The 19062-nt window shown below is 39.7% G+C and overlaps 2 protein-coding genes across 5 annotated transcripts; both read left to right on the forward strand.

Moving 5' to 3' along the window:
* Positions 1-2460: 2460 nt before the first annotated feature.
* On the forward strand, positions 2461-10209 carry LOC125896232 (fizzy-related protein homolog). 3 transcript variants are annotated; one of them, XM_049588634.1, is made up of 14 exons: positions 2461-2617; positions 3605-3722; positions 3821-3949; positions 4144-4207; positions 5838-5968; positions 6194-6276; positions 6392-6575; positions 6721-6786; positions 6881-6983; positions 7204-7388; positions 7477-7710; positions 9116-9220; positions 9360-9452; positions 9540-10209. In XM_049588634.1, the coding sequence occupies exons 2-14, from the start codon at positions 3654-3656 to the stop codon at positions 9579-9581; spliced, it is 1488 nt and encodes a 495-aa protein (XP_049444591.1). In that variant the 5' UTR covers positions 2461-2617; positions 3605-3653; the 3' UTR covers positions 9582-10209. The 3 variants fall into 3 exon arrangements, with proteins under 3 accessions (XP_049444591.1, XP_049444590.1, XP_049444592.1); XM_049588633.1 differs by having other exon boundaries at positions 2461-2613; XM_049588635.1 differs by having other exon boundaries at positions 2461-2613; positions 5841-5968.
* Positions 10210-10934: 725 nt separating this feature from the next.
* On the forward strand, positions 10935-18738 carry haus5 (HAUS augmin-like complex, subunit 5). 2 transcript variants are annotated; one of them, XM_049587780.1, is made up of 20 exons: positions 10935-11036; positions 11191-11289; positions 11395-11457; positions 11702-11734; positions 12229-12253; positions 12428-12560; positions 12716-12875; positions 12988-13084; positions 13814-13905; positions 14013-14067; positions 14163-14290; positions 14380-14461; positions 14606-14760; positions 15120-15282; positions 15531-15611; positions 15786-15931; positions 15999-16095; positions 16848-16986; positions 17146-17278; positions 18001-18738. In XM_049587780.1, the coding sequence occupies exons 2-20, from the start codon at positions 11192-11194 to the stop codon at positions 18101-18103; spliced, it is 1983 nt and encodes a 660-aa protein (XP_049443737.1). In that variant the 5' UTR covers positions 10935-11036; position 11191; the 3' UTR covers positions 18104-18738. The 2 variants fall into 2 exon arrangements, with proteins under 2 accessions (XP_049443737.1, XP_049443736.1); XM_049587779.1 differs by having other exon boundaries at positions 10944-11289.
* Positions 18739-19062: the final 324 nt, after the last annotated feature.

The raw sequence follows: 19062 nt of genomic DNA on the forward strand, positions 1-19062 counted from the left end.
ACGGTGCTCAGTCTTTTGTTGCAGCTACATGCTCATTAGCAGCGCACGCAGAGATAATGTTATTGTATAGAATAAGGGCGGTGACAGAAGAGGACAGTCAGTGTTTTTGGATGAGAACTAAACATGTAAACAAACTCTTATCATTCATCACACACAAACACACACACTATGAATTCATAATCCTGTTACAGTATAATCTGAAATAGGAGGAAGGGCACACAAGCCATGAGATCTAAAAATACATCTGACCTGTCGTGAACCAAAACCAGGCTTCACGCCTGATTAGATTAGCAAATATTTCATCACAAGTCTGCATCTGCAGTTTTTTTTCTCAGAACAGTCGTGTTTTCACTGTTCTCTGCTTTACTGGTATTCTGAACGAATATCAAGCCCAAAACTGTTCAGTGGAGTGAATATTTAATCCCACAGATGAGAGGCATCCACCCTACTGACGTGTCCTTAAGCAAGGCATTACATTATGATAAACTACACTACACTAAACATGTTCAGTACTTGACCGGATGGTCTAATGAAGTGGAAGGAGAATCTCTCCTTTGGGTGTCATATCATATTAGCAGTGATGGAAGAAGTACTCATGGCCTTTACTTCAGGAAAAGTAAAAATACCAGGGTTTAAAAATACTCTATTACAAGTAAAAAGTCTGAATTCAGAATGAAACTTAAGTAAAAGTAGAGAAGTAGTATCAGTAATAATGTACTTAGAATATCCAAAGTGAAAGTATAATGCAAAATAGATCCTTTCATAGTGTTATATTATCATAGAACATTATATTATTCTGTTTTTATCACTGAAAAATGATGCAAGAGCATTTCGAAGTTATAGTTTGTCAATGTGGAGCCAGTATTCTGCTGGGTCATACAGTAGTGACATCATATCATGTAAGCGTATCATGTTTTCTTATTGTAAAAAGTAACTACTAGGAGTAAAAAGTATATTACCCTCTGACATGAAGTTGAAGTAAAATACTTAAGTAAAGTTCAAGTAGGCCTATGTCAAAATTGTACTTAGGCACAGTACTCAAATTAGTCACTACTTTTGTTACTACACTTGTATTCCCCTGAATGGGATCAATAAACTTTATCTCATCTCATCATGTTTATCTATTCTTACATCAATATTGTTATTAAAGTCCTGAATTCACACAGCAATCCACCTTTTCAAGGCCCAGGTTTTGACTGTACCATAAGATAAATGTATTTTTGTCAGACTGCAGGTGAGGATGTGAGTGCAATACAAGACCAGCAATTGTTAAAATAAATTCATTTTGAAAAAATTATGCAACCCTAAGCTGGTTTCGGACCAGTGGTGTAACGTAGTAGCAACGGGCCCTAGTGCATGCCATCGTGCACATATTGTCTCGTCACATGATCACCCTTCACATTAGATGACATCAGTGTACATATCACCCAACAATCATCCCTGCATATCTGTATATGACAAAAATACCAAAGAAAACAAGAAACTGTTAATTTAATTTAACAATTTTAGTAGTTGATGTCTCTGACAAATAGCTGTCCGTTAGTCACTCACTCTACAGCAGGAAACAGCACTTCAAAATGAAAGCTCTGTGCTAGAAATTCACTGTACTTAAAAATAAAATCTGTTATTTACATACTTGACACGTTTGCGTCACCTGTGGTCCATACAGAATGGACCTGCGACCCACTTTTTACTGCGACCCACTGGTATTGACTGTTTACCACAAATAAAAGATGGGTGTATATAGAATGATACACAGAAAATGGCACTGTTTTTAATTTACTGAGAGAACACAGGCATATTTCCAAGTTGGCAATCCCTCATAAGGGCCCACTCTCCACCCAACACATTGCTGGAGGGCCCACTCTCTCTATGGGCCCCCCATCTCACGGGCCCTCAGTGCAACCACACTGTCTCCACTGTCCATATTTACACCCCTGTTCAGGACTTGGGAAAAGTACAGTAGAGCCTGCAGCAGTCAGTGCACTCCTGCCTCTAGCAGGATCTGGAGAGTTTGAAAATAGAACCAGCACGCCCTCTATGGTTAGTACTTAGACATGACAAGAAACTCAGTAACACAATAACATACAGTATATTTAAATGAATTCAACTTGTACAGTTTTCCACTTTGATCCAAGTTATCTACAAAGATTTGTATTATATTTATCGTTTTCTTGGTTTGATCTAGCTACTTTAGAGCTTTGCTGTATTTTAATGAAGTTGACTTACTTGAATTTTATTGTTGCACACATTTGATTAGATAAATCTGTGTATCTGAAGACTTTTACTGTTAGATATGTTGTTTCTGTTGTATGTGCAGCAGCACAGTTCAGGACAGACTGAACTATTGTTTTGTAATACTTTAAATACCTCACAGTAGCTCGCTGTAAAACTCCCATTGACTACAAACGTTGCACTTCCGTGTTTTGATTTGAAAGTCATACGTCACAGGGTGTCAGAGCTCCCACAATGCAGCACGGGCTAAAGTGAATTACATTACACATCTGAGAGTGAATAACTTTAAATATATCTCCTCTGTTCATCTGATACCTCCGTGAACTGTCGGTCCTGTTTGGCATTTGTGAGGTGATCTTCGGGGACTGGCTCGCTGTCGTATGTATGCTGTCTATCTCAGATATACTTATATTAGCCATTAGCTAAAGTAGCTAGCGCTAGTTGTCATTACCTAGCTTCCCCTCTTCAGTACAAACATGACTCAAATAAACTCAATATAATGATATTGAACTACGAACAAGGCTCTTAAAAATGCCAATCGTTGCTTTGAACTAGTTGAGAGTTACTCGTGTCGTAAAGTTACAGGAGCTAACATGTACTTCCTCCAAATGTAGCATCAACTTAGTGTTAGGATTAATTTTTACTGAATAGATGCGTGCTGTTATTTATTTCATCCAAATGATTATGGTGTATTTAAGGAAGCAGGGTGCTGTGAGATATGTCAAAGGTTTTTTATTTTCTGTTAACAACATGCTATACAGTGTCATAATCCCCAAACTACCTTACTTTCTGGTTTTTCAGGTTTAAATGGGCGTGTCTGTGGCCCCAGGGTCCCATGTTCCTCAGCTCGATAGCCTCCTAATGTGACACATTAGGCGACCTTTCAAAGGGCAAATGCTCTCAACAATGTTTTTGCCCATGGTCAAGGGTTCATTTTGTGTATTTTAAATCAATATGTTAAAATCACCCACCTACAGTTAAACACCTACTGATGGTCTCCTTGAAATCCACACCCTCAATTTGTGGGCAGGACAGTTTTCTTGACTTGTACATTGACACCTCCACAGAGACTGAGTTGATTTTTATCAGTTATACTTCATTTGAAACATTCATCTCCATTTGTAATTTGAATCGTGGAGCTTGCCCTTACCAGTCTCTGACAGTGTTAGTTAATATTAACAGACACAGGACCCTGGAAAATAGGAATGACCCTGTTTCAATCAATATTTTCAGGATACTAGCTAAAAAATATTTTGGCTAACTTTCTAACCTTGCATCACTGGAAGCCTTCCAGAATACAAGCACTAAATCAAAACAAAAAACAGCATTTCAGTGTAACTGTTGAGTTCATGTTTTGTGTGTTGAACAGATCTCCAACATCCCAGCCTGTGGCTGTGGGATCAGGACTTTAGGTTAAGATGGATCCAGAATATGAACATCGCCTCCTCCGCCAAATCAACATTCAAAATGACAACTTGAGCCCTATTGTGAGTCCCTCTGTTTATTTGTGATCTTTAATAATGTAAATGTTGTACATCAACACACAACTTAAGGTATTGTTGATAATAATTTGTTTGTTTTGCAGAAACTGACACAGAGTCCACGTGGTCGGACGCCCATTAGCTCCCCGCTGTCGTCACCCAGTAAACTTGGAGACAGATTTATTCCAACCAGAGCGGGAGCAAACTGGAGTATCAACTTCCACAGGATCAATGTATGATCAGTTTGTGGGTACATGTGTTGAGGAGTGTGTCTGTGCTTCTGATAGAGAAAAGTGATATTCATGTGTGTAATGCCTAACAAAAGCTGTAAGTTTACAGTGTGTTTGTGTGAAGTTGATCACTGTATGAATGTTATGCCTGAGAAAAGTTTGTATCTCAAATTAATGGCAGTGTCTGTGGTTTTTAGGAAAATGAGAAGTCGCCAAGTCAGAACAGAAAAACAAAAGATGCCACTTCTGATAACATCAAAGGTAAATAAATATTGTAAAGCTGATTTTGCTTATCTTTTTACTTGCTCATGTGCATCCAGGACTGTAGTTTTGTGCTTGTGTTATACAAAAATGCTTTGCAGATGTTGTGGATTACTGTTAGTAAACACAACATTCAAACTTTTTTTTTATTTAATCTTTATTTAACCAGGAAGATCCTATTGAGATTAACAACCTCTTTTTTTAAGGGAGACCTGGCCAAAATAGGCAGCAGCAAGTACAAAACACAGTCACAAAGTACACAGATAAAACACAAACAAATAAAAGAAAAAAGTATTGAATTTACAAGCAGATTATGAAAAACAAGTACATGTAGTGGAGTCGGCCTCAAGTATTCTCAGTTTGGATTTAAAGGTGCTCGAAACAAAATTAACCCTGTTAGTTTCCAGTCATTTTGCAACATATTCCACGCTAAAGGTGCAGAGTAGACAAAAGCCTTTTTACCCAATTCAGTACGGGCATATGGAACAGAAAGCAACAAGTAGTCTTGAGAACGAAAGGAGTAAGGACCAGCACTTCTCTGTGCAATTAAGGAACAAATGTAGGAAGGCAGTAGACCAAGTAATGCCTTATATATAAAAGCATACCAATGACTGAGCCTTCGGGTGGCCAGAGCAGCCCATCCAACCCGAGAGTATAACTCACAGTGGTGTGTCAGTGGTTTATAATTAGTAATGAACCTCAGAGAAGCGTGATAGACAGTGTCAACCATATGAAGACATTTAGCAGAAGCATTCATATGTAAAAGATCTCCATAATCCAACACTCGTAAAAAGGTAGCAGCAACAAGTCGCTTTTTTGCATTAAAAGAAAAACATAGCTTATTTTGAAAGTAGAAACCCAGTTTTATCCTCAGCTTCTTCACAAGTTTCTCTATATGCGGCTTGAAAGTGAGGGAGTCAAGACACCCAGGTATTTATACTAGTGAACCACCTCTATTTCATTTTCCTCAAGAGTGGTCACTGAGGGGATAATTTGTGGCCTCTTCCTAGAATTAGAGAACTAGAAACTCAGCTCCTCCTCCCTACACCACTTGTATGTGAACTGCAAGGTACCACTCTAGGAACATTACATTTGTTTAAATGGAAAAGCTATCAAATTAGCAAGCTAAGTAAGCTAATCACCGACACTTCCCTGTGCAACAGAAAACAGGCCAACTCTGCACCTCTCTTCGTCCTGTCCTTCAGTGCTCTGCAGCTAAAGTGAAAGTGAAGCAAACACCAAATTCACTCTCATCTTGGAACGAGATTTGTCTGCTTGGCTGTTCGCCTCGCTGTATTTGCTTTTTTCTGGCGCTGTGTCTGAGATATTCTCAGTAGTAGCATTCGCTTGGATGCCTGCTGCTTATGGTCTGGCACCTGGTTGCTGCCTTTTTATTAAGTCTGGTCCTCACCAACGCTCTGTTGGGGTACATGCCCAGAAACGTCCTGAACACAGCAAAATAAGAAAATACAGGCATAGGGCAGAGTCTCTACAGAAAGATACACCATCACACACTTCTAGTGAATTTTAAGTGATGAGTGAGAGCGATTGCTTCTGTATGAAACTATGCAATGTTTTTTAGAGAAATCCTGCATGGATCACCTTTAACTTATGTTTTTGTGTCATGCAGCAGATGGGCTGGCCTACTCTGCTTTGCTGAAGAATGAGCTGCTGGGAGCAGGAATAGAAAAGATCCAGGACCCTCAGACAGAGGACAGGCGTCTACAGCCGTCAACCCCAGAGAAGAGAAGTCTCTTCAATGTAAGAACATTTCATCTCTTTCTCTTTATGTATTCAATTATATAACGCATTGTTCGCACAGTGCCAGAACAGACACATTATGCACACAGTATGCTCTAGAAGTCTTGAGTTGGAGTAAAAAAAAACCCAACATAAAAGAGTAGAATTCCACCATTCACTGGGTTTTATGTTATTTTAATGAACTTGCAGAGAATATGATGGTTTCTGCTTGTGTGTTCTTTGCAGTATTCACTTAATGTCAAGAGGTTGTCACCAGATGATAGCACCAACATCTCCCCCTACTCTCTATCGCCTGTCAGCAACAAAAGGTAAGAGCACCATTTTTAACATTTTTTTTTTAATCTCTTGTTGATCACACTGCAAACAAATAAACTGTAAAATTTGGCATTAGAGTTTCACAATGTCCAACTTTTCTTGTTGCAGTCAAAAATTACTGCGTTCACCAAGAAAGCCAACTCGCAAGATCTCAAAGATCCCTTTTAAAGTCCTGGATGCTCCCGAGCTGCAGGATGACTTTTACCTCAACTTGGTGGACTGGTCGTCTCTCAACGTGCTCAGTGTCGGGCTGGGTACATGTGTTTACCTGTGGAGTGCCTGCACCAGCCAGGTACTACAGAGTGTTTACACAACTGATTTTAGAGCATGAACTGAATTGTTTTCTGTGTTTGTATATTTGTAAAAATACTCTTGTGTTTCATGGCAGTATTCATTACTGTGCCAAACCGTTGATATCTGAATTGTCCTTTCCTCAGGTAACAAGGTTGTGTGATTTATCGGTGGAGGGAGACTCAGTCACATCAGTTGGGTGGTCCGAAAGGGTAAGTACACACAGCTTACTACCTTCAGAGCACTGTCAAGGTGAACTTTTGGTAGAGTTAGTTTTCCCTAATGAAAGGATTCGTCATGTTTTAGGGTAACCTAGTGGCAGTGGGGACACACAAAGGCTATGTTCAGATCTGGGACGCTGGTGCTGGGAAGAAACTCTTTGCCCTGGAGGGACACACAGCCAGAGTTGGTGAGAACATTTGCAGTATTTGAACTCTGAAAATGGGTCATAAATTGACTTAACAAGACCGCTAAGGTTACAATAAAAACAAATGAACTGAAAGCCAACAAACTACAAAGCGTAATTAATGTTTGAAATTCTCGCTAATTGTCTCCTGACCACAATTATGCATTTTAGTCAAATGTTAGGAGTGTGACCAAGCATTAATTAAGCTTTCCTCTGTCTGCAGGAGCATTAGCATGGAACGCAGACCAATTGTCTTCGGGAAGCCGTGATCGTATGATTCTTCAAAGAGATGTGCGGACCCCTCCACTCCAGTCAGAGAGACGGCTGCAGGGACACAGACAGGAAGTGTGTGGCTTAAAGTGGAGCACTGACCATCAGCTGCTCGCTTCTGGTGGCAACGACAACAAGGTACAGTTGTTGTTGTTAGTGAACATGTGTCCATGTTTGTGTATTTATTCATTGTGTTTATTGATGTGGCTGTTATTTGTCATCTCAGTTGCTGGTCTGGAACCACTCCTCGCTGAGCCCAGTGCAAACATACACAGATCACCTGGCTGCAGTGAAAGCCATTGCCTGGTCCCCCCACCAGCACGGCCTGCTGGCCTCTGGAGGCGGCACTGCTGACCGCTGCATCCGATTTTGGAACACCCTGACCTCACAGCCGCTGCAGTGTATGGACACCGGCTCTCAGGTCTGCAACCTGGCCTGGTCCAAACATGCTAATGAGCTGGTAAGTCACTCCAGATACACACTTTACATGGTTGATTTGCTGACTATTCTATAAAATTCTAAAGAGACAATTGTGATGAAGGTCACACTTGCATTGACAATAAGGTGTTACATGACTGCTTTTTTTAAAACATCACATTAATGCCTTAAAAAGCTGTTTTGTACTTAATTTATATGAGTTTGCAGACAGTAGTGACAGTAGACAGTCTCTGCCTGTTCCTGAACTGACTGCTGCTGTAATTCAACCAACAAACAAGTCCAAGGGGATTGAAGGAATACTTCACTCACAAAATAGCCATTTGTAAATAAATTAGTCATGCTGCGTTACCTTGAATTCCTGAGAAAACTTTGTTTTTCTCAAATACCTTCACGGAAATTGGCAAACATAATGATGTACTGATTGACTGGGGACCAAGTTTAACAACAGCAAAACTATATCAAATCGTCCGTTCACAAACTCTCACACAACTTCTGCAGTATAATCCAAGTCTCATTATCCAGTTGTACGCTCAGTGCTTCCTAAACACCTGCATTTTCCCTAAAACATTACTATTTAAAAAGGAACTGGAAGTGAAACTTATCTATGCTCTCTTCAGACTAAGGTTGTTTTTTTTTTGTTTGTTTTTTTAAGCAAAAATGCAAGTTTGGGAAGTACTGAGCAAACAACTGGATATAGTAACTTGGATTATACCAAACGTATTGTGTGAGTCTGTAATCTGATGTTTCAATATAATTTTGCTGTTGTTAAATATGGTCTCCAGTCAATCAGTAAATCAATATGTTCGCCATTTTCCGTGGAGGCATGCAAGGAAAACAGTTTTCTTCAGAAATTGTAAGTTCGTTCTAAAATATATTTTTTAATTTTAATTTGATAAACCATGGTTGTAATAGCTAGTCTTTTATCTTGTGCCAATGTTTCTCAAAATTAAGACAACATATGGACTATGTTGGTGGAGATTTTCAGTCATCCAGGTCATAGCAATCTTATGAGTGGACTTGCCTGAGTCTCTGGAAGACATTTCACCTCTCATCCAGAGCTGAAGAAGCCTCTTGGATGAGAGTTCACTTAAGAACATATGGAGTACTGTCCTCAGTTAAAGTGTTTTTCTTTTAAATAAACCTCTTAGGAGACAGAGCATATGTTATTATGCTGTTTTCCATATTTTGTCGTGATATACTCTGGACAGTGTACCTGTTTCGACAGGAAGAAATGTTTCCTCTTTGGCACAAAACGCAAAATATGCATTGTTGAGACCAGTACTGTTGTCAATCATCAAGACCGACACTGAGAAGATGGTCTTGTTAGTTTGCAGTAATAACATATAAATGTGTCTAAATGTTACCAATTCATTTATAGTGAATTACACAAAGCCTCCATTGAATTTTTATATTGCCTCTTTCTCCAGGTGAGCACTCATGGATACTCTCAGAACCAGATCTTGGTGTGGAAATATCCAGCTCTCACTCAGGTTGCCAAACTCACAGGACACTCCTACAGAGTGCTCTACCTGGTCAGTGTGTGTGTTTATTCTGATGAGATCGTGATCTTGCTGCATGTCATGTTAATGCAACAGCTGGCCATATTTGCCGGAACATCTGGCAGGTTCATAAAGGTGTTTTTGTTTTTTTTTTGTTTTTTTGGAATATTAGGCCATGTCCCCAGATGGTGAAGCGATTGTGACGGGTGCTGGAGATGAGACTCTACGCTTCTGGAACGTATTCAGTAAAACAAGGTCAACTAAGGTGAGAAAACACTTTTTGTGACGAGCATTCACAGACTCCTTCATAACTTCAAAATAATTAATCAGGTTTCTTTATATTTTGTTTCAGGAATCTGTATCAGTTTTAAATCTCTTCACCAGGATACGGTAACTGTAAGGAACTATTAGAAGTCTAAAACTTTATTTTGAGTGGATCCTGGTGTCATCACTGGATAGCTCATCACCAACCACCAACCTAAGGCAACTTGTGACTTTTTTTTCCCCAGAGGAAATGGCAGCGAGAACAACTGAGCATGTTTTCCATTCATGCCAACAAGTGTTTGGGAAATTATTTTTGAAGTCTGTGCTCTTGTTATGAATATAACATTTTTTTTATTCGACAAAAAAAAAAATCGAAGTGGATTGATTTCCATTTGTTTTGTATTTGCAACACAAAATCATGGGCCTTACTTAAAAATATTGTGTTGTGGAGAGAGCATTTTTAGTTTTTGTTTAACTCAGGTCTTATTTATTTAACGCTGCAGTGAAATCCTCAATGGAGAAAATGCCTTTACATATTGTGACTAAAACATAAAAACAAAACATAATCACCCATTAAGGCCTTTACAGTATGTTCACCATGTTTACTGTGATCCTTAGAGTACTAAGGTTGAGAGTGGTTGGCTGAAATAATGCAGTTTTGCTCCTGTGGACAGAAAGTCTAATGCTGTGCATCAAGACATACTACATAGTTGACTCTTTGTAGTAAAGGAAGAAATAAAGACGATGGAACTGAACAACCAGTGTATGTTTCCTTTTTGCCATAACAATTACCACTAACATGTATTTTGGGCTTAATTTGGTTTGGTTACTAGATTAAATTTTGTAATGGTGCATCTCAAAATGACAATTAAAAAAGCATGATTGTTTAATGTTTATGCAGCTGATCTGAATGATAAATGGTATTCTTTTTGACTGGTGATTTTGAAACTTCTTTAATTCATTATCATGTAGTGTTATTGACTGTTTACTGAATATGTGGTGGATTTACCATTTTGTACTCATTTATGCCAATGGAACAGTGCATACTAACAAAAGAAGACAAAACAAAAAATACCAAGGATGTAACCAGAGAGCACTGAATAAATAAATATTAAAAATGGATGAAGTTGAATCAACTTTCCAATTATATAATTCTATGTACATTACATATTTTCTTTCATTATGTGGGATTTTCCCATTAATTAAATCACATCCAAAATATTCTGTATCCATGACAACAACAGTCTACAACCAGAAGCGGCGCTGCTTCAACGGATATGCTAACCGGAAAGCGAATTTACGTTGACCCGCCCTACTCTACTTTTTGCTACGTCTGATTGGCTTACTTTAACCAACGTCACGCCTCTTGTATAAACCTAACCAATCCAACCCAGGAAGGTAATGAGTACTAGCCAATCAGAGGGAGAGTAGGGCGGGTCATGCTTTCGCCGTCGCCAAACTGCTTGACCGGATATACTGTGAACGGGCGGGAAGTTGAAAGTTTGAGTAGTTCAGAGAAAAAAAAAGCATTGATATTAGCAAGTTAGCTGTTGTAAAGTAAAGTTGCACCTTCCAAACGAGAAGAGTAAGCTCAAGGACTATGATAAATCAAATGTGGTCCACGACTCAAGCTAACTAACGTTACGCTAGCTGAAAAGACTATTAACGACAGTCTGCTGGAGGTGCTAGCTAACGTTAGCTAGCTCGCTAAAAGTTGTTTACTTTCTGTCGTCTGTCAGGATGGCGGACAGAAATCTTGTGCAGGAGCTAAAACGTTGGGCGACAGAGGAGTTCAATCTGCCCCCGGACAGCCTGCCAAATGACAGCTATTTTAAAACGTGGGTATCAGCTTTACATTTGCTAAACCGATCTTAGAGCTCCTTTCAATTGATGTTTAATTTGCAGTGTTGAACAAACGTAATGTTGTTTATTTGCTTTTCTAGGCTCTGTATTGGAACAGGGAAGTCAATATGGAAGTACATCATTCAACACGTTTTTCAACAGAGGTTAGTATTAACACTGCCTTCCTGTTCTGTAACTCCTCAAACACTTGCCTATGTTTGTGGTAATGTTGATTTCTTGCATGCCATTCCAGAGCTAACTCAGACACTATTGAAGAAAGAAGACAGAATATCCTGGCATCCGAAAAATAGCTTTATCTCCAAAATAAACTGTAGTCTCACCTTCTGTATACTATTTTATAAGCAAATAACTAATGACAGCTTACTGACGAGTTCCCTGTCTTTCTAGGAATGTGAGGATCATACGTGGCAATCTTCAGTGGTATCCTTTCTGGCCCTGACTGAGGATTGTAAAGCTACCAGTGTCTTTACAGTGGCCATGCCAACTTCATGTGTACATTTTGGTCATTTGGTTGCTTTTGTAAATGTCACTGAAAAGTCACTTTGGCAGAAGAGTCTGTATCTTGCTCAAGACTTGATGCTGTTTGTATGTTTATGTTTGGTCATTGTACAGTCTCTCTGCCACCAATCTGAGTGGTGTATTCCTGTCATTGATATGGGTGCTTTCTTGGGGAGTCCCGAATGTCCCTGTTCAAAACCTTGCAAGACCTGTATGCTGTGACCTATTTCCACTTTCTCTCTCTGTTTTCTGTCAGTTGTCTTCTTAGCTGTCTTATAATGACCTCAGAAATTATTTTAAATATGCCCTCCTTCTATACTATGTTTCACTCGGTGTACGCTGAATTTTCTCAGCCACCATGACCACTCTGCGTTTTGCATTTTTCCAGTAATTTCCTTGACATTACGATCTTTAAGGTACAAAGTTCTTCAAGACAAAGAGGTAGCCTATATCTTGTTTTGCTTCTTTGTGATTCGTTTCTATTTCTTGATATACCTGCTTGTTTTAGTACTTGATCACACTGATGATACACAGTGTGGATTTTTTAATTTTTGTAACAAAGCTGTCGATAAACTGAAATGTGCTTTTTGTCTGCTGGTGTTTTTGCATGTTCAGTTGAAGCAGGCTGAGGGCCAGAGTGAGGCTGCTAAGCAGAGAGAGCTTCAGAAGAAGATTGAGCAGCTGAGAACTGAGATCAGTCACCTGGACTCTCAGATCAGTGGAACAGAGGAACAACTGGCTACACAAGGTTAGTCCATCACATGCTGTAAGGCCTTGGTATCTGATCAGACCACATCACAGAAGGCAGAAAGCCAGCTCATTGCTGCTGTTTGTTTTGCTTCCATCCTTAAACAACATTTTAAGTGATCTCCCACAACAGTCTTTTCTACTGTTTACTAACAGAGCAGTCCATCAGCCACACCTGGGCCCAGGTGGAGGACAGCCGGCAAAGAGAACTGCTTTTACAGGCCTTCAGGCAACGCTGCCTTTTGGGCCGCAAGGTGCTGTCTGATGACACACAAAAGATCAGTCAGCACTGCCAGGCACTGGAACAAATGGCAAAGTAAGGCAGAACACTGGAAGCTGTGGTAACATAAAAATGAATGAAGAGGGATCATTTACACACCTGCATTAATCATGTTGTACATAAGTATGAACTGTATTCTGTTTTGCAGGAAAGCTGAGATTGAAGTGCTGTTTGATAACAAGCCCTCCAGTAGCAGTGATGGTGACAACCTCAACTGTAAAGTAGCAGCAGAGGCACAGGTCCTGGTAAGAGCTGCCTAAATCTGTTCTGAGTAGAGTTGAGAGTGCACTTTATCTGACACAAGTGTTGGCACATTGCTGCTATCTGTGGGTACATGTTTTAGTCAGAAAAATTAAGAGTAAATAGGCCAGCTGACAAAAATGCTACACAGTGGTTGTGTTCAAAATCATTCCCTCTTTCATATATAGTGCACTATATTTACTATCCCTGATTTCATTTCAGTGTCAAAGTTGTGTGTGGAATGTATCTGTATAGTGCCCTCAAAAATGTGCACATTGAATGAAAGAAGGAGTGTCTGTGGCAGGTACACTACTTTCTGCGAACAACCCCTCAGTGCAATGATCTGCAGGTATCAGAAATCTCAATTCACAGCCCACTCGTAAATTACTGTATATAGCGTATCACACAGGAAGCAATGAACGAGTGAATCATTTGGAACACACAATTCCATCTCAGGTGGGAAACAGCAGTATATTACTGGTCTTTTCAGTATGTATCTAGTTATGCCATCTTCAGGGTAAGCTCACAGTACTCCAACTGGTGGAGACACACTGATTTGATGTTCTTTTGCAAGCTGTTTGAAAACATCACTGGAAATCTACATGTCTTTTAAGAAATTACTCAGTTGGATCCACATTTATTCTCACAAATCTGTAACGTAGACCAAGATGCCTGTAATATATCAGTTGCTGACGAAAGGAAGTCATCCCATTTCTTTTATTTTTCTCTGTTAGCGTGAAGTGAGAGAGCTGTGTGACGACAGGGTCCACTTCTATCAGTCTTTACAAGAGAGTGAACTGAAAACATCGCACTCTGCAGCCAAACAGTAAGGACTGCAGTGTCTACAGAAATCAAGTATTCAGAAAAACTGTCTTTTATTATATTGTCAGCTTCACTTTGTTGAATTCATTGCTTCTCTCTGTTTCTCCTCAGTATGAGTTGTGAACAAAGGACTGCTGTGTTTCAGTACTGGCTGAGTGCTGTAGAGGTAGGTGTATTTTAATCAGATTTCACTAAATATTTTGGTACTTATAAACTGTTAATTTTCAATTTGAATTAATATGATGCCTGTTATGTCTTTAGAACCTGTTGGGTAATTATCCTCCAAACCAAGTTCTCTCAGCGGTGGAATATTTAGCATCCAGAGAGCAGAAGGAACTAGAAGAGAAACTTGCCTCTCTGGATGTGACACGGGATGTAACAGCTCTACGGTAAACTCTATTATAATGTTCTCTCTTCCTTAAAGACTATAAAAAAATGCCTAAGTTTTCAATGCATTAACATAGCATTTTAATTGCAGGTTCCGCTACGAAAGCAATCACCTACTGGACATGTCAGCAGAAGAGGATAATGAGTTGCCATCAGTTAAGAGCCTCTTAGAGGTGCTAAACACAAACACACATATTATACACTGCAGAGTAATATTAAGGAAGTTTCACAATGGAGAAAACATGTTTGTGTGTTTCCCTGCATTTGTGATGAAAATATATTTTTATATGTGGAAATGCACTTGTTTGTTGTTCTAGGATGCTTGGGAAGAGGTAGCACAAAGTTTGGTGGAACTGGCCCAGACCCGCTCCAGAGTTCAGGAGCTTCAAAACCAGCTTCAGGCCCGCAAGAAGGAGGCTGAGCAGGAGGTGTCTGGCATTGCAGATGAGCTCCACAATGACAGCTTGGCACTGTAAGCACACTCAATATAGAGTTTGTTGCTGAGGTTCCCACAAGTCATAAAAAATGTATTATCCCAAGAATAATGTTTTGGTGATGGAATTTTGGACAACAAACGTCAGGAAAAGGCACAGAATTATTTTGCAGTAGGAGCTCATTATTGTCAAGCAATGTCTAACAATGTCTTTTTCCTTTTTTCTCACTTTAGTCTTATTCTTTGCGTGTTTTCTTACTTTGTTTTGCGCTTTTTTTTTTTATGTCTGCATTTGCAATAAATTAGTTGCGAACAGTCAAATTAGAGACTGCTGTGATATGGACAAATGAAACACTTGTTACAAAGCATTTACTTTGTTTTCTCTCTGTTGTTGTTAGGTCGGCTCTAGAGGTGGAACTTCAGTGTGTGATGCAGGCTGCAGTCAGGGATCATATCAGAGATTGGTGTATCCAACTTGATCAGCACGCCAGAAGCCGACAGGAGGCACTTAGGAACCTCCGCAGCCAGTGGCAGAGCATCCTTGACTTTAGGCAACTAGTGGTGAGAGTGAATTGACAATATGAGACCTCTCATTACCTTTGCTCGTGTTACTCTTGGATCAAGCATTTCCAAGATGTTTCAGAAAATATTGGTGATTATTTAGGACAGTGTAGTAAAGAGGATGTGGTTAAGTGTCCTCTTAACTGCCTGTAGATAACATCTTAATTTGTCATACCTTTAAAACACAAAGGTGTCAGTATTTCTCCAATATATATAATTTCACATATTCTGTTGTTGTGTCTCACCAGGATCTCAGACAGGAGCATATCAGAGGTCTGATTAAAGGGAACTCCACAGCCAAGACAGAGCTGATGCGTCTGCACGCAGAGGTGCGGAAGTTCTCTATCTATGACCCTTAAGTAGAGAGATTATTTATAAGACTTCCTTAACTCTGTGGTGAAAGAAATGTTTTGGCCTCTTTCAGATAAAAAAAAACTTTTTCCACACTAAAAGCAAATTTTTAAATGTCTCTTAAGGATTTATATGCCTCTGCCTTTTTTCAGTTGCAGGAATTTGTCCGGGCCAAACTGGCGCCACACTTTGAAGTTGTCACCGCTGCAGCCAGCAGTCAAAGGAACTCCATCTCTAAGGAGGCCAGACAGTTGGGAATGGTCTCACTTCCTGCCCTGGACCGTAGGACTGTTGAAGGGTAAGCACAAGTTGCCTGATACCCAAAGGGGTAAACTTCAGTGAATTTACATTTTCTGTTGTTTCAGAGTGCAAAGAATCCCTGCATCATGGTTGTCCATCCATCGCTTGAAGTCCCTGACCTTCACCAGCTTGTGTCAGAGCCTGGCATTCCCACTGTACAGGGTGAGTCCAGGCATATGATGCATCAGTCATTAATGACATCTCATAGCTATAATCTTGTAGTTGTTAAACCAGTGGAATAGTGCAGGATAAAATTGTTTCTCTTTTTTAAATGCTAAAATATATGAAGAGATCATTTATATTAATTTTAAACTTTCTAAACAGTATTACAAAGTGTTGAATTACTGTACAAAAGACCATAACATTGTGTTGTCAGACTGGGAGACCATTGATGCGTGACTTAGCATCTGAAGTTTGTCTTTGGACACTCACTGCATTTTTATAAAAGTTGTGCTAGCAGCTCCTAAAGTTCACATTGCTCCTTAAATGGCTCATCCCCAGAGTGGTTTTGATTTGCAAGCTGACTGCCAACATGCTGTCAATGCCATTGCTTGACCCCACAGTCCTCTCACCAGCAGATCTGATAAAAATATTATCCAGAAAAATCAGTTTTACTGCACAAAGGCACTACACTGTCAGTTTTGTACCTTATAGGCAGCTTTTTGAGGATATCCGGGAATCTTACAAACACATGATGGGTAGTTTTTTCTTTTTGTCTTTATTTGAAAGGACAGACTTAAGCGTGAAAGGAGGAGAGGGGGGGGGGATGACATTGCCTATATACGTGGGGCACCTGCTCTAACCACTGAGCTACTGGGTGCCCAGAATGCATTTCATGTAATGGAATTTCTTCGCCTTTTACTTTTTTCTCTGACTTTAAATCAAACAAATTTTTTGTCCTTCTTACATTTCAGGCTCCAGAGGAGTTGTGTTCCCAGGCGCGCGCCCAACAGCTTGAGTTGCGTTTTCTCCGTCAGTTGCTGCAACTGCACTCTGCCACTGTGCAGAAAACACAGGAGGCGGCAGAGTTACTGCATGCACCTGATCAAAAGGGTAATCAAGAGATTTCATGAGCGAAGTTTTTAACATGCTGCATGAAACTGTACAGATATTGTATATGAATTTATTTTCCCTGAACAAAAATATGTTTTAAGAATCATTTTACGCGTCAGTACAAACTAAACTTTTGTTTGTCTCCACTGTGCCTCTTAGCTCTGCTGTCCAGAGTCAGGGAGGAGGATCAGAAGCTTCTGGAGGCTCTGGTACCGAGAGTCAGAGGCCTCACCCAACGTAGCGCCCAAGGCCTATCTTATGGGGCACAAGTCAAAACTGCCATCTCTTACTGGTGAGGCACATTTCTGAAGTAGATTACCTATAGTAAAACAATAGATGCACCACAGTTAGCACTTTTATGGTGTGTAGTTTCCTTTAAAAATTTCATTTACAAACCAGCTTCATTGCTGAGATCTGGGGATGAGCCACCTTGACACAGCTCTACAAATCTGCTGTCTAAACATATTAACAAAACCACACCTGCAAGTGAAAATGAAAGTGAATGTGAGAAGTTATCACTCGAACCATCTTATCTAAACATCCTTAGTTTCCTAAAAACATCTTCCTGGTTTAACTTTGATACTGTAATTGCATTAAATGTGTGCAGTTTAACAATGCAATGGATGATATGTGTACATTGATTTTGCTTTAAAGTTTAACTGTCTGTTCAAGGGAATAACAGAAACAGTACATTGAATTGAACATCAGTTTATTGATGGGATTTTGCACGTATTTGTCATTATGAGATATTTGTACATCAGAATACTCTAATTAAACATTTCGCACCAGCCTGAGCTGAGTAAAATTTAAGTTATGCTCAAAAATATATAAGGAGGACCCTGGTTGTTTTCCTTCATCGTTCGTTAACTGTAGCTTCAACCTTTGCTACTGTATTTTCATGTAGAGTTTGTTGTAGACATTAATGTATTGTGTTATTTGGGTTTATACCTTCAGTCAGCATTTTAGAGTCTGGTTTCCTGGTGAACTTTTTCTTTTGTGTGTGTATACATATAGGTGGGATCAGCCAGCCCAGCATGTCCTGCCTGAAGTCACTAAAGGAGGACTGTCTTTTCAACAGTGGCAACAGAGATGGAAGCTTGCTGCCAAAGCCTCTTAGGAGACACCTCATCACTAGAACATACAAGGGAGATCCTTCACAGCAGTGGTTCTCAATCTGCGGCCCTTGAGGGATTTCCAGGGGGTCCCCAGAAAAAGGGGAAGATTATTTTCTCAGTTTAATTCACTACAGAAGTGAGCTCAAAGTGAATAAGAGTGACTATTCTGAACATGGGTTTCACTTCCTGTATGGTTATCTTCTCAAATGTAGCTGACAACTAATTGTTGGGGGCCAGACTTTTGAAACCACCCACTCAAATGAGTTTGAGTTGACTAGAAACAGAGTATAATGAGTTGACAATTCTGGTGGGAAAACTGCAGAATTTTGGTCTTGATCATAACTTAAAACAAATTTTATTTCAGATGAAGGTCCCTGAAGTGAAATCTTATAAAATGGGATGGGAGTCCATGCTCTACTGTTTCAATATAGATGTCCTTCACACAACAAAGGTTAAGCACCACTTCTTACAGCACCTTTCAGTGGCAGAATGACTGTGCTACAATAGTAAGAGAATGCACACTTCTTTTTTTCTGTTTCTCATGCGCAATAATCCTCTTTATGTTTTGTTTATGTTACCATGTAAAAGTCAGTCACTAATAAATCATTTTAAAGCCGAATATTTGCTCCTGTTTTCCTTGAAACGCACTGAAAAAACACAATAAAGTTGTTGGTAACTGCCTCTTGGTCCTGTATTGAAAGAGCTGGATCAGTGCTGCACTCTGCTCGCATGCACACACTGAATGAGCTGCAGATATCTATCATTAGCCCGGTATTGATCTGTCTCACAGCCGGTGCTCTGTCCCATCGTTGATTTTTTTTGTAGTTACGGGCACGGTGAAGAAGTCTGAAGCTATCGTTTTGCATGGAGTAACATTGTTCCTTTGTAGCAGTGAAGGGGGAGTGGAGCAATCTGATTCTTGTGAACTCAGCTCCTCCCATCGTTGCGGCTGCGCAGTTCA

Source organism: Epinephelus fuscoguttatus, linkage group LG10 (assembly GCF_011397635.1).
Source record: "Epinephelus fuscoguttatus linkage group LG10, E.fuscoguttatus.final_Chr_v1".
NCBI lineage: Eukaryota > Metazoa > Chordata > Actinopteri > Perciformes > Serranidae > Epinephelus > Epinephelus fuscoguttatus.